Source organism: Rhamphochromis longiceps, linkage group LG14 (genome assembly GCF_057381845.1).
Source record: "Rhamphochromis longiceps isolate RC_006_pf linkage group LG14, R_longiceps_female_GT1.1, whole genome shotgun sequence".
Lineage (NCBI taxonomy): Eukaryota > Metazoa > Chordata > Actinopteri > Cichliformes > Cichlidae > Rhamphochromis > Rhamphochromis longiceps.
Window position 1 is genome coordinate 2,702,971 of NC_140570.1, and position 15,235 is coordinate 2,718,205.

The 15,235-nt window shown below is 43.0% G+C and overlaps 1 protein-coding gene and 1 long non-coding RNA gene across 4 annotated transcripts in view; one reads left to right on the plus strand and one right to left on the minus strand.

The window, feature by feature from the left end:
- Positions 1-12,371, minus strand: part of LOC146653408 (aldehyde dehydrogenase family 3 member A2-like) — a 13,441-nt gene extending 1,070 nt beyond the window's left edge. The window contains exons 1-11 of one of the 3 annotated variants that reach the window (XM_085379735.1): positions 12,290-12,371; positions 12,067-12,126; positions 10,881-11,043; positions 9,249-9,480; positions 8,423-8,508; positions 8,126-8,334; positions 7,924-8,041; positions 7,684-7,825; positions 7,319-7,485; positions 7,133-7,232; positions 6,813-7,051 (exon numbers count right to left, since the gene is read on the minus strand). In XM_085379735.1, the coding sequence (XP_085235861.1) occupies positions 6,813-7,051; positions 7,133-7,232; positions 7,319-7,485; positions 7,684-7,825; positions 7,924-8,041; positions 8,126-8,334; positions 8,423-8,508; positions 9,249-9,480; positions 10,881-11,042 (1,455 nt within the window). In that variant the 5' untranslated portion in view covers position 11,043; positions 12,067-12,126; positions 12,290-12,371. Of the gene's footprint in view, positions 1-6,812; positions 7,052-7,132; positions 7,233-7,318; positions 7,486-7,683; positions 7,826-7,923; positions 8,042-8,125; positions 8,335-8,422; positions 8,509-9,248; positions 9,481-10,880; positions 11,056-12,066; positions 12,194-12,289 lie in introns of those variants that run through there. The other 2 variants (XM_085379734.1, XM_085379736.1) reach the window with 2 other exon arrangements.
- On the plus strand, positions 11,389-14,258 carry LOC146653409 (uncharacterized). Its single transcript, XR_014907161.1, has 2 exons — positions 11,389-11,538; positions 12,093-14,258. It is a non-coding gene; the product is annotated as an uncharacterized LOC146653409 (long non-coding RNA).
- The last annotated feature ends 977 nt before the right edge of the window (positions 14,259-15,235 follow it).

The following is a 15,235-nucleotide window of genomic DNA, read 5'->3' on the forward strand; positions in this document are numbered from 1 at the left end:
ATGCCTTTAAAACTGCGTTATCTTTGTAGACTCAACTAAAGTAACAGGAACAAATGTGGTCCTAAAGATATCATGTAATATTGGTTCTTTGATAAGCCATCAGTTATATGTAGACAATACTGTTTGATTCCTTGACTTCGGTGCCTTTTATACACTTGAATGATTCATAGGTCGCTGGTACGTGGCTTAAAACTATCAGGTACAAGGACTGGAACAAAAATGAGTGAAAAATGCTGAGAGACCTTCAGAAAGCCTGAATTTCTGCTCAAGACCACTTTAAAAATACTTTAGAGTACTTTAATCTATGGAAAAACAGAGTGAGTTAAATATTACCACTGAATTTATCACTTTGTGAATAACAGCAAACTAATTTTGAGAGAAATCTTTCAGGATGTCTAAAGATGATGACAACATGTGGACATGAGAGCAGCATCACAGCAGAGACATCCAGATACTCTTCTAATACAAGATTGTTTGGTCACTTGGTTACATGTGCACAGTTTGCAATGACAGTAGATGACACTTGATCTCCCTACATCACTCATGATTAAATATAACACTAAATAACAAAATGTTCCTGGTCTAGGCTTATATATGGGGACACACACTTCACTTCCACAAGCATCACATTTCTGTAGGGTGGCTGTAGCACAGGTGGTAGAGCAGGTCATCTACTGATCGGAAGGTTGGTGGTTTGAGTCCTGGCTTCCCCGAGTCTGCATGCCAAATATCCTTGGGCAAGATATTAACCCCAAATTGCTCTCCGATGCATCCATTGGAGTATGGATGTGTGTGAATGCTACTTAGAAAGCACTTAGAACAATGTGCTTGTGTGAATGGGTGAATGCAAAATTTGTGTAAAGCGCTTTGAGTGCTCAGAAGAGTAGAAAAGCTCTATATAAGAACCAGTCCACGTCTTCTTTCGTTTGTTTTCAATTCAGTGGAATTCAGTTTTACTTATACAGGACCAAATCACAACAACAGTCACCTCAAGACGCTTTATGTTGTAATGTAGACCCTACAATATTACAGAGAAACCCAACAAGACCAGGTTTCCTCCAGAAGGTTTGCCAATTACCTGTGAAGCCCACAAGAACTTTGCCTACTCGTGTCTTGCTTTGCTGTGTAATTAAATTGTCCTTAACGTTCCAGCGAATAGGTTTATGCTACAAACCTATCACCTGTGCGTCCAAACTGTAAATGAATCACGCATGAGCGAAGCCGCTGCTCCCGCACTGACTGTAACGCAGTCAGTTCTGCTTTTACTCTTATGTTGTTTTGCGGGTCACAAGGTTTAAAACTACTTATAAACACACACACACACACACACACACACACACACACACACACACAGTAACTCCACCAGAGTGCCTATTGCCGGTCCACTTTTGCCGGTCCAAGCCCGGGTAAAGGAGCAGGGTTGGGATTGTGACATTAAAAAAAAACAAAAAAAACCAACAACAATAATTGCTAAAAGAAATTTAATTTGTAGTTCTAAATAAATTCTAAATGCATTTAGGATGTTTTTAGCTCACTTTATGTCTCTTCCACGATGTTATTTTGTTCTCCAACAACGTAGGTTACAATTACATTAGACGTCATTTAGCGACTTCTAGCGACTTTTAAGACGGCCAATAGCGACTTTCCTTACTGAGGAGTTGGCAACACTGTGTGGCACATTAGTATATGTGAGGGGGCAAACTCCTCAAGATGGGCGGTGACCATGGTGGCCATTTAGAAGTCGGCCATCTTGGATACAACTTTTGTTTTTTCAATAGGAAGAGGGCCATGTGACACATCAAACTTATTGGTAATGTCACAAGAAAAACAATGGTGTGCTTGGTTTCAACGTAACTTTATTCTTTCGTGAGTTATTTACAAGTTTCTCTTTGTTCACAGCCATTGACATGTCAAAGGTTAACACGTGAGGAGCGGATCGAAATCGTGTTGATATCTGGTGAACGCAGTAACCGGGTCATTGCAGCAGATTTCAATGCAGACCCCCTACGAGACCACCCATCTCCCATGCTACAGTTAGCAAACTGCTTGCTAAGTTTCATGAAACTGGTTCAGTGTTGGATTTGCCAAAATGTGGACGCAAGAAAACTGTCACTAATGAAGAAACATCAGTGGCTGTCCTAGCTTCATTCAGCAAGAGCCCACAGCGTAGCACTCGCCGCATGTCACTGGAGAGTGGCATTAGTCGAACATCCCTTCGGCAGATATTAGCTACTCACAAATGGCACCCTTACAAACTCCAGCTACTGCAGCATCTTATCGAGGATGACCCAGATCGGCGCACAGAATTTGCAGAATGGGCAAAACAAAAATTGGAACAGGACCCTCAGTTCACGCAGAAGATTTTGTTCAGTGATGAGGCAAACTTTTATGTGAATGGTGAAGTTAACAAACAAAACCACCGCTATTGGTCTGACACTAACCCACATTGGATGGATCCCTCCAAGACTGTTGGAACAACAAAAGTGATGGTTTGGTGTGGTATATGGGGCACAATGATAGTGGGTCCATTCTTCATCAATGGAAACCTCAAGGCCACTGGATATTTGAAATTGCTACATGATAATGTGTTTCCCTCTTTATGCACTGAAGCTGGCACGTTCCCTGACTTTTTCCAGCAAGATGGTGCATCACCACATTATGGCTGCCAGGTCCGAGCATTCCTAGATGAACAGTTTCCTGGAAAGTGGATTGGTCGTCGTGGGCCAGTTGAATGGCCCCCAAATTCTCCCTATCTGACCCCCTTAGACTTTTATCTTTGGGGTCATCTGAAGGCAATTGTCTATGATGTGAAGATACGAGATGTGCAGCACCTGAAACTACGGATACTGGATGCCTGTGCTGGCATTTCTCCTGCGGTGTTGCTATCAGTGTGTGCAGAGTGGGAGAAGAGGGTTGCATTGACAATCCAACACAATGGGCAGCACATTGAACACATTTTATAAGTGGTCAGAAACTTGTAAATAACTCATGAAATAATAAAGTTACGTTGAAACCAAGCACACCATTGTTGTTCTTGTGACATTACCAATAAGTTTGATGTGTCACATGGCCCTCTTCCTATTGAAAAAACAGAAGTTGTATCCAAGATGGCCGTCTTCTAAATGGCCACCATGGTCACCGCCCATCTTGAGGAGTTTGCCCCTCACATATACTAATGTGCCACAAACAGGACTTTAATATCACCAACCATGTTATTACGGTGTATCCATATAAATGGCCCACCCTGCACATGAAAAGAGAAACAAATTAAGTTTGAGTGAAAATGTACATTTTTTGCACTCTCTGGTTAACTGACTCAGTGACTCAAAAAACCTGATTCACTTTGGTGAGTGACTCATTAAAACTCGATTCAGTAAAAAGAATCGAATTTACCATCACTACAGCCTAGTGTGTCCTTAACATGGGTGAGCCAAGTGTAGGGATGCAAATAGATAAGAATGTAACAATTCAGATTACTGATATCACTTATCAATATGATTCCTTATCAACTCCCTTATCAGTTCTCACTGGCTCCATTTTGAGAGTCACTGCTACCACTAAGCAGCATATCAAAGAAATTATTTTCCATGCAAATTAACTGCATGCTGGCTAACTTAGTGTTAGCATGCTGTCTGTGCAGATGCTTGCAAAGAGCCGCAGTTGTGCTAGCAATATAATACAGTTGTTTCTGTCCTGGATGCAGTTTACACTTTACCATCACGCTCTCATCCATACTTGTTATTAATCTCTGTCTCTCCTCCACAGCATGTCTTTATCCTGTCATCATTCTCTCACCCCAACCAATCACAGCAGATGGCCCCGCCCCTCCCTGAGCCTGGTTCTGCCGGAGGTTTCTTCCTGTTAAAAGGGAGTCAAAGGAGCTTGCAAAGAAAAGCGTCTGGACTTCTTTAAGTTACTTGAAGACGTTTCACCTCTCATCCGAGAAGCTTCTTCAGTTCTAAGGTCAAATGGTGGAGAGTCCCAGATATAAACCTAGTGGGAGTTTCCCCCCACAGAGGGACAAAAGGACCCCCTGATGATCCTCTAATCGCCTGAGCCAAGGTGTGAAACTGGGTGTGGGTCCCAATCAGCCAGAGTTTCGGGTGAGCTCATTGTGAAACCTGGCCCCACCTTATCATGCGAATTCCTGAGGTCAGATGGCCCAGGATGTGAGTGGCCGTTAAGGCGTCTGGAAAGGGATCTCAAAACTGGATTATAGATGGCAGACAGTTGGTGTAAAAGTCAGCAAAGAGGCACAGAAAAGAAGACCAGACACCAGCGAGGGAGGATAAGAAGGACAGACGCAACAACATTGTCATCCCCTATGTAGCCGGTGTATCAGAGAAACTCAGGAGAGTTTTCTCCAAGCATGACATCCCGGTGCATTTCAGACCCAGCAACATGCTCAGACAGAAACTGGTTCACCCGAAAGACAAAACGCCAAAACACAGACTTAACAATGTGGTGTTTGCTGTACAGTGCAGCGAGGAATGCCCAGACCTCTACATTGGAGAGACCAAACAGCCACTTCACAAGCGCATGGCACAACACAGAAGAGCCACCTCCACAGGACAAGACTCAGCAGTCCATCTGCATCTAAAGGTCAAAGGTCACTCTTTCGAGGATGCCAATGTTCACATTTTGGACAGAGAGGACAGATGGTTTGAAAGAGGAGTGAAAGAAGCATCTATGTCCACTGTGAGCGACCATCTTTGAACAGAGGCGGGGGTTTACGACACCAACTCTCTGCCATCTATAATCCAGTTTTGAGATCCTCCCCAGACGCCTTAACGCCCACTCACATCCTGGGCCATCTGACCTCAGGAATTCGCATGATAAGGTGGGGCCAGGTTTCACAATGAACACACCCGAAACTCTGGCTGATTGGGACCCACACCCAGTTTCACACCTTGGCTCAGGCGATTAGAGGATCATCAGGGGGTCCTTTTGTCCCTCTGTGGGGGGTTACTCCCACTAGGTTTATATCTGGGACTCTCCACCATTTGACCTTAGAACTGAAGAAGCTTCTCGGATGAGAGGTGAAACATCTTCAAGCAACTTAAAGAAGTCCAGACGCTTTTCTTTGCAAGCTCCTTTGACTACGATGACCTGGATGACTGAGAACCTTCACAGACATACTGTTAAAAGGGAGTTTTTCCTTCCCATTGTCGTCAAAGTGCTGCTCATAGGGGGTCATATGATTGTTGGGTTTTTCTCTGTATGCATTATTGTAGGGTCTACCTCACAATATAAAGCACCTTGAGGCGACTGTTGTTGTGATTTGGAGCTGTATAAATCATAAATCATGCATAAATCATAAATCATGCATCATGCACATAAGGATGAACTACTGGAACCAAGTCTTCCCATCTTCCCATCCCTAATCAACACATTTGTTTTTTTAATTGTTGTTGTTGCCGTTGGACCATTTAAATGTAACATTACCAGCGTATTTATAACGTGGTTAGAGGGGCCCCATCTAAGACATTTGGTTTGGCACAAACCGGTTGTGACAACACCTTGGCAAAACTCCAGCTAAACAGAACTCTGGCCAATACTAAACACTGTTTAAAGATATTAAAAATTAAATATGACACTTTAATTTTAAACTACTGATTTTAGCCATCACGTAACAAGCAAAGCAAGGATCTATGAATAGCCATCACAGGGACAGTTAGACAGCTAGCTGTAGCTTAGCTATGCAGCTTGTATCGGTTGCTTCACGTCAAATTTAACTTTACTGATACTCATGTTATTCTGCCATGTTAAAATATTCCCTGAAAAACCCGCCATTTGAATGGGAGTATTTGTTGCTTTAAATACCTGATATATTGTAAATTCCTGGTGGTGCAAAGGCACTGAATCACTTTAACCTGCATATGTGGCTGGAACGATAAACAGTGTTCACTGGCAATGATTAGAAACTGATCCTTAGCCATGAAGTAAGTACCACGATAGAATGATGCCTGATTTTAATGCAGAGGCCCTGAAGGTTGTTGACGTGTCACCCTGATTTTGAGCATTGTCCCGTGTGCACAGAGATTTCTTGAGAATGTTTTGATATTATTATGACGGAGATCAAAAGTGAAAGTTGCCTCACTAATATGCTTTTTTTCAATGAACCTATTAGTTGCAAAATGTTTCTCTAGATGTTTTTTGCATCACTTTTACTTCTAGTTTTGAAACAAAATTTGATGCTGCGATCAAACTCAAAATGACCCTTTTTGCTACACTTTCTCGATTTAAACACTGGATGTGTTTTTTGTCCTATTGTAAATAAAATGTGGGTTCATGACATTTGCTAATCATTGCATTTGCTTTCTTACGCATGTAGATGGACATTTACAGCTTTTTGGAATTAGGCTTGTACATATTGTTGTAGAAGACGTGACATAGTAGTCCGAGAGACCTTTGAGTAGGTCTCATCGTTGTTTTGGTTGATGCTAGCTCACATAACATATAATACTAAACCATAAGGGTTGTTGCCATTGTACATTGCACTTTTTTTGATGATAATTTGGGCTGTTTTCTCTGGGCTTTGTGTGTGTGTTGTTTGTTTTTGTCTCTCTGTATGGACAGACTGCAAATCAGTTTCCCAATGGAGACAATAAAGTTACCATTGACCACACAGCGTGCAAGATAGCTAACAGCACACAAACATTAACACTGGAATACTGGCTAATAGGAGCAGTTTTATGAGGCTAATAGGAGCAGTTTTATGAGGCTAATAGGAGCAGTTTTATGAGGCTAATAGGAGCAGTTTTATGAGGCTAATAGGAGCAGTTTTATGAGGCTAGGCAGAGCTTCTTTACCTGCACCACAAACGATGCCACGCCCACAAACATAGCCAGCAGCATCATGCGACGCAGCCTGCCCAAATTGATCTGCTTGAGCAGAAAGAACCGAGCCCAGCCCAGTTTCTTGGCAGTGTGTGGGGGGTAACGCATGCTGTTGACTCCTTCCATCTTCAGCTGTTTGATTAGGCAGCTGCGCATGTGGCTCAGCTGGTCAAAGCCGTAGCGACCGTGGTAGCATCCCATACCACTGTGACCTTAGAACGGAAAAAGAACAAGTCAGCATCAAGATGAAAAACCAGTAAGTCTGATGGAGGGTTTGACAGGCATCCACTCACCAACTCCTCCAAAGGGCAGCGAGCTGACAGTGAAGTGAACCAGACAGTCATTAGCCAGCAGAGCTCCACTGGATGTCTCAGCTATTACTCTTTTGATCAGCTGTGGATCACACAGGAGGAGTGAAGGGAGGAGATTTAAAGAGATCTAAATAACAGGAAATGACGTCTGCAGGTGATGCGCTGTACCTTGTTCTCATTGGAGAAGACATAGATGACCAGCGGCTTCTCTCTCTCGTTAATAAACTGGATGGCCTCATCCACACCACTCACTGTGATGATGGGCAGCAGTGGCCCGAAGATCTCCTCCTTCATCACTTTGGATTCGCCTGTAACGTTCTTCAGCACAGTGGGAGCTGCACACAGACGACAGGGTCAGAGGGCAATGACCAATACACCGCACATACAGAGCTTTGGAACAGAGGCTTTAACCATCATGTGCATGACATTAGAGAAACACAAAATACAAAGATGGTTCCACTTTACAACCAGTTGGCTTAAAACAACATTTTGAGGGATACCAGCTGGCTCCATCATACCACTTACATACATACCTATATAGCACTGGGATTCATCAGAGTCTCCACCAACAACAACTGTGCTGCCCTCCATGAGAGCCATGATTCTCTTAAAATGCCGCTTGTTGATGATTCGTCCGTAGTCCTCAAAAGTCTTTGGATCATCTGTGTAAAACTCCTGCATTGTGTCAAAGGAAGATCATTTAAGAATAAAAGAAGCATTAAAGTGCAAAAGTCTTCAGCCACCACTCATTTCTTTATATAGTGCAAACCAACCTTGATGCAGTTCTTGATCTCCTCCTGTACTCTGCTCTGGATGGAGGGTTCACACAGGACGTAGTCCGGAGCGATACACGTCTGTCCACAGTTGACAAACTTTCCCCACGTGATGCGACTGTGGGAAAAAGAAAACACTTGATGTTTGGAAACTCAGCTGTGTTTTTTAAAGTTTCTCCTTTGTTCTACAGAGATGACCGACCGGCACGCAACAGTGATGTCACAGTTCTTGTCGATGTAGCAGGGGCTCTTCCCTCCCAGCTCCAGGGTGACTGGGGTGAGGTTGCGAGCCGCAGCTTCCATCACCAGTTTGCCTACTGTGCTGCTGCCCGTGTAGAAAATGTGGTCAAATCTCTGCCTGAGCAGCTCCTGGGTTTCTGGCACTCCACCGGTCACTACCGGGTACAGGTCCTGTGGAAAGGGCGTCAAGTCACTGGAACTCCTAGCATGCTTACACTACATGTACGAGAAAGGTAATCCAACAGCGAAGGAGCCTCACCTTGTCCAGATACCGAGGGAGGAGCTCCTCCATGACCTTAGCAGAGTGACAGCAGACCTCAGATGGTTTTATTACAGCTGCATTACCTGAGAGACCGAACAGACACAGTGGCATGGATGACGGCACGCTTTAAGAACCGACTGAGCAGAAGATGCAGTATTCATTCGCAGGACAACTGGTTTTATTTCTCACACTTTACTGGTTAAAGTTGGACAGTGAATCATTGATTCCAGTCTACAACAGCAGCAGAGTCCTTCCCCAATTTCTTTTTAATTAAGGCTTAGCATGAAGGTATTTAAATCTATTCAAAAAATGCTGAACTATCCCTTAAAAGGGGATCCATCATACTCATTTCTAGCTCATCTTCTAAAACAGGTTAAGCTCCTTTTCACCTTCTTTTAAGCCGAGGTGGATCGAGCTTCTGCGCTCCAAGCCAAGGCTTTGTGTCTGACAGGAGCACATAGGGCTACTGTACAGAGCCTGGAGTGGAAAAACAGAAACCGAGTGTGTGGAGACTGAGCATGTGGTTCACAAGGATTACCTGTGCACGAACTGATCTTGGGCCATGATTACTAGTAGTATACAACACTGTAACAGTATAAGTAAGAAAAGGACAATAGGTTCACTTTAAACAGTCCTTCCTTTGTGATTAATATCTCTAAGGCTGATTTGCCTACCCTGCTCTCTGTGATAATGTGCAAAGTGTCAGTGCACTAGAATTTGTGCAAAAGGAGGTTTTGATATGCCAACAAAGGTTGCACATGTGCTATAGACTATGCACCTAAAAGAATACTGGTAAATAAATACACATGGGTATATATGGTACCGGCAGCAATAGCTCCGACCAGCGGCTGCAGGGTGACAGCCCAGGGATAGTTCCAAGCACCAATGATGAGGACCACTCCAAGGGGCTCGGGATGCACGAAGACCTCATCCGATACAGTGAGGAGGCTCTTCTCCACTGGCCGAGGAGCTGCCCACTCGGCTAGCTTCTCGATAGCGAGCTTGATCTCACCCTCCACTCCCAGTGTCTCAAATAGCTCCGTCCCATGTTCACTCTGAAAGCAGGGGCAAAATCCAGTGTTGGACAGTTTGCAAACCAAACTGCTTCCTGGATGATCTGCAGCTGGTCTCCACAATATTCAATATGACACCAACACAAATAGTGACATCATTTCCATAGAAAGTAGAGCTTCAGGCACACAAAGTAAGAAATAGCAGTCAGATTATTGCCGTGAAGAAAATGAGAGCATGTCCCTTTGATTTCTTTTAATATGACACTTGCTTGAGAACTTATCTGGTGTCTAAACTGCTGTGAACATACAGACGTATACTAAGTATACAAGAACGGGTCCTGCCAGAACATTTGTTTTAGTATTAACACTTTCCAGCCACATGTTTCATTTTCTCCACAGGGAACTTACATGTCACACTGTCACAGCCACCCCTCTCTCTCTCTTCTTGTAAATATTTTATACTTTTTACTTCTATAATGTTTCTGTAACACAAATTAATGTGTCATGATCGTGGCCCTACTAAGGTTAGGTTACTTATTGTTGTTTCATGTTAATTTTTGTGTCATAATCAGAACCATGAGTAAGAAAGGTGCTCTCAACATGCTCCACAGCACTCCTAGTGGGCTACTAAAGTGGGCCTAGTTAATCAGCCAGCTGGCGTATCCTCGGCTCACCATTAGCCCCTGATTACTCTGAGCATCTGCCAGTCTGCTCAGGTCAGGTGCAAGGGTCTATGTGGATGTCCATGTGTCATTCTTTAAACTGCATGGACTCATCCTCAGAGACTTTATATTACAATGTAGCAACTGCGCCCCAGGCAACAGACTTGAAGCTAACGTCAAAGACGTCAGGACTGAATCTCTAGCTGTCCATGTACGCAGCAGTATCAATGATTTAGACCCACACATCTGGTAAAGGGCTGATTACTATAGGGGTGCTGCCCTCCTCCACATTGGACTCTTCTCCACACACTTCGTGGACTAAATAACACTCCCTTCCAGTACTTGCACTATTCTGTATTGCACTGTTTGACTCCGTCTGTGTATTGTCTTTATTTATTCTCATGCTTTTCTATTCCTATTCTATTTCTATTCAAGTACAATATTGCTGTACTTATTCTTAGTTTATCTTGTTTCTGTATAGTTGGATTTTTATCATTTTTATCTCTACAGTTTGCACCTTTGATCCAGGAGGACAATATTTCGTCCCACTGTACACTGGACTGTATATTGTTGGGTTCACTTGTCTGTACAAGCATCTGAGAGAGAAAGGGTGGGAGAGCAGGTGAGAGCTGTACCTGAGGTGTTTGGTGTTGTCCAAGACTGTGCTCACATGCTTTAAATATTTATAAGCCGTTAATAATAAGAATAACTGATGGTGTTCATTCACAGGTTTACAGACGACGCTAATGTACCATGTGCTGTTAACAGTGATACTGTCACCTTGCTGAGGTCCTTCTTGACAGCCTCTGCTATGTCCTTCCGTCTCTCTGTAACGAAGCGGAGCAGGTTCCTCAGCTGGTGGATCCTGCTTTCCAGAGGTTTGGTTTTTCCCGTCTGGAAGGACTTCCTGGCCCGCTGCACGGCCAGTTGTTGTCGGGACATCCTTCACAGAAAGCTACAGCACGTCAGTATTATACTCGACTCTCTCTGTCTGCTAACGAAAGGCTACGTTTTCCCCGAAGATAAGCACTGAAGATAACCTTATAGAGACCGTAGCCTAAACGCCCACGTTTCTGACATTTGTCACATGTGAAACGTCAACAACACCCTAAAGCAGGGGTGCTCAATACGTCGATCGAAGGTAGTATTGGTAGATCGCATGGCATTAAAAAAATAGATGCCAGCCTATCATCCATCCCGTCACTTGATTGATACAGGGAAGCCAGTCAGATGACATCAGATTTTTTTCTGACGCTTAGGTCGCTGCGCATGCGCAAACAGCGGCGCGAAGTGTAGTAAAACTGACAAGCTAGTCAGCGAGTTAACTCCAATTTTTAGCTCTCGGTTTTTTCTCTTAAACCTGGCCGTCAGCAGCTACTGTCCGGACTATGCATCCCTGGCTGATTCAATTCAGTGCAAGTCATCAGAGTAAACTCAGGTAATGACAAAAAATTTACATAGTTAATTGTGTTGTGAAATATTGGATATTGCGGTTATGCATGTATATACATTGTAGATATAAAGAATCCTCAATATATTTATAAATAAGTATATGTTTTGGATTTTTGTAGTGGGTAGATCATTTTGACTTGGTCATTTTATAAGTAGCTCACATGCAGAAAAAGTGTGAGCACCCCTGCCCTAAAGCAAAGCGTGAAGTGTACGGTACTGGGAATGAACATGATGCTATCATTACTGCTAATAACGATGAAAGGTTATATAACCTTGTTCGCTATGAGCAGCTTTCCCTGAGCGTTAGCTGTATAATCAGTGTTTGAGAGCCATTGTGATCCAAGAATGTATTCAGTACTGCATAAAACTCCACGGTGCACAAATTGTTGGTGGAGCTCCAGCTCGGATTAGCCTGGCTGCTAAAACAGTGTTTATGTGTAGCTAACATGTTAGCGGCTAAGCAGCGTTAATAACTTGTGAACATCTGAAGACCGGCTAAGCGAGTAAGTTTTACCTTAAAAAGTCCCTATTCCACTCCAGCTGGTTCCAGTATTAACCTCCAACTGGACACAATCTGTTAAAACAAGCCCAGGAATGACGACGGCAGCAAATGGACGGTATGCATGACAATCAAGGAAAACACCAATCAGCACAAGAGACGTCTAACTAAGCACCGCCTACCACCACAACAACAGGCTGCTTTTAAAGGTAAGAAGATTCAAGATAAGATAAGATACCTTTATTAGTCCCACAAGGGGAAATTTCATGTTAAGGCTGCGGACCTGTTGCACGCAATGGCGGCGCTATCTTACCCGGGACATTTCACAGTAGTGATGGTAAAATCGATTCTTTTTACTGAATCGAGTTTTAATGAGTCACTCACCAAGATGAATCGAATTTTGTGAGTCATTTGAGTCACTGAGTCAGTTGACCAGAGAGTGCAAAAAATGTACATTTTCACTCAAACTTAATTTGTGTCTCTTTTCATGTAAATCCTACTCCTAAGATGATTGAAAAAGAAAAACAACTATTTTTATAGAGCAAAAAAGAGCAAAAGAAATTACGATTTCTAAAGGGAACGTTTATTTTATTTTTATTTTATTTTATTTTATTAGTATTTTCCTCAGATGTGTCAAATATATATTTTCTCATTTGACTGTCCACTGAGCTGTGAGCCAGGGGGCGGTAATGCGCCTTAACATTGGTTGCCAACCAAGAAGAAGAAGAAGAAGCTGTGATCCAGGAGGGAGGGGGTGAGTGAGTCCTGAGTGATTCGTTCATGCTATGATTCAGCTCAGGAAAGGAAGGGGTGAGTAACTCAAATGTGTTGTTAGCATGTTAGCAGAGCGATGCTACTGTGAGCTGAGAAACTATTGTCTTGATGTGAGCTTCTACTCGGGGGGTTTTCTTCCAGTTCAGAGCAGAAACGTTTCTGTTAAGAAACTGGCTGTTTTCCCCCACAATTTTAATTATAAGCTAGATATATTTCTATTAATGAAATTAGTTTGCTAACAGCAAAAGGGACGAGTCAGTTGGACTTGTGAATCATGATTCACAAGTCAGTAAAGTGGTTCTCGAGTACTGAACGGTTCGTTCATGATTCGCACATCACTATTTCACAGGCTTGTCGGTCAGATTTGGAAAGGTTGATCTACAGGTATTGAATTTCTTATCAGAAAGACTGGCAGACCCTGTCGACAGGGAGACATAAATAAAGTAGAAAGTGTAGAAAACACGGTGTTCTATGAAAAGCGCCTATGACAAAAGTGTGAAATTTGTTTTGTAATGTTTTATTTTATTTTTCAAAGAACAAAACAACTAATTAAACCATTTAAGTGAAAGTTTTGCTTAAAAAATAGAACACAAAAGATCTTGAATAAGTAGATGGCAGTAGTGCGGAAAGAAACGAGAACATAAGGAGCACCATCTGCTCCTGAAACATGTCTGAGGTCTACTTTGGAGGATCCCACACTTCTCATTCCTGTCATTTGACGCCACTGTAGCAGCACAATCTTCCAGTTTAATGAGACTGAGGTCCTAAATGCAGCCTTACAATGAACATTGCCTAACAACTATTCAGAGAACTGCTCGTGGATGTCACTGCCACAGAAGGACTGGGCCTTCTGAGGCCTTCCTGTCCCACTCCACAGAGAAGGGATTGTCTTAATATTTTCACAACTTGTTCATAAATATTAACTCTTTACACCAAAGCATATTCTGTCCATGTGTTCATTTGCTATTGTGAAGGTTACATTGTTTCACTTTTCCAAGTTTTTTTGCGCCTTTTGTCACACTTACCATTGTTTCTTTGTTCTAAGCCTCTATGGAAGTCAGGTGATTGGGAAGGGGGCCGCCCAGCTTTTCCTGACCTTTATGGTTGGTATGGTCATTTCATATCTAACCTGATCAGGTTAAACCAAGAGGCAGGGTGTTTTTTCCATAGGAATGTTTTATTCTGTTTGTTTTTCGGGTTGTGGAAAAATTTCACAGGAGTATTTGTCCCAGAGGGCGACATTTAGCTGTGCAAATGAGTGAGTCGTGGGATTAGTGAGTTTTTATAGGATTTTCAGGTACTCATGTGGATTTCTAAATTTGCTGGCTTAAACTATCGTTACTGCCTAGACCACATGTGTCGAACTCCAGGCCTCGGGGGCCGATGTCCTGCAGGTTTTAGATGTGTCCTTAATCCAACACAGCTGATTTAAATGGCTAAACGACCTCCTCAGCATGTCCTGAAGTTCTCCAGAGGCCTGGTAATGAACTAATCATTTGATTCAGGTGTGTTGACCCAGGGTGAGATCTAAAGCCTGCAGGACACCGGCCCTCGAGGCCTGGAGTTCGACACCCCCGGCCTAGACTTAATGTGAACTGACAGCCCTCTATGTTACACAGTCATAGGTTGGTTCAGAGGAGGATGAGCGGTGTTGTCTAGAGCAGGGGTGTCCAACTCCAGGCTTCAAGGGCTCGTGTCTTTGATTCAACACAGCTGATTTAAATGACCTCCTCAACATGTCTTGAAGTTCTCCAGATGCCTGGTAATGAACTAATCATGTGATTCAGGTGTGTTGACCCAGGGTGAGATCTAAAACCTGCAGGACACCGGCCCTCGTGGCCTGGAATTGCCCACCCCTGATACATACTGATGACAAATTGAACCAAAAATGTCATACTTAGATTCATGAGACCTACTGCCACTGATTCTCATTAACCAGTTCCCTTTCTTAAGAATGGCTCCTTCACAATCACCCTGTACCTCAGACCATTTCTGATTATGCTTCAGTGAACACTAGAGGGCTCAACTGAAGGGCCGGCTGCATCTCTGTGTCAGGTCTTTGCAGGATTTTTTCCACCCTATTTCTTAATGGCATGACTTTCAGGTATTGATTGCCTGCTCTGTTTATAGTGGATGTGTCGGTTCCTCTCTTGTCCTCCACTTGTCCAATTTTGTCAAATGTTTTAAGGACACTGCACACAGTGTCAAAATATGGCAGGATTTCATCTAATAGCTCATTGGTGCAGACTTGGCACCTATAACACACCCATTTCTGTAATATATCTATATAACCCTATATTATTGCTAATATATATTTTGTAATATATCTATATCATGGCTAAAGCATTTGATGGATGCAAACTGCATTTCGTTGCCTTGTACTTGTGACATGTGCAATGACAATAAAGTT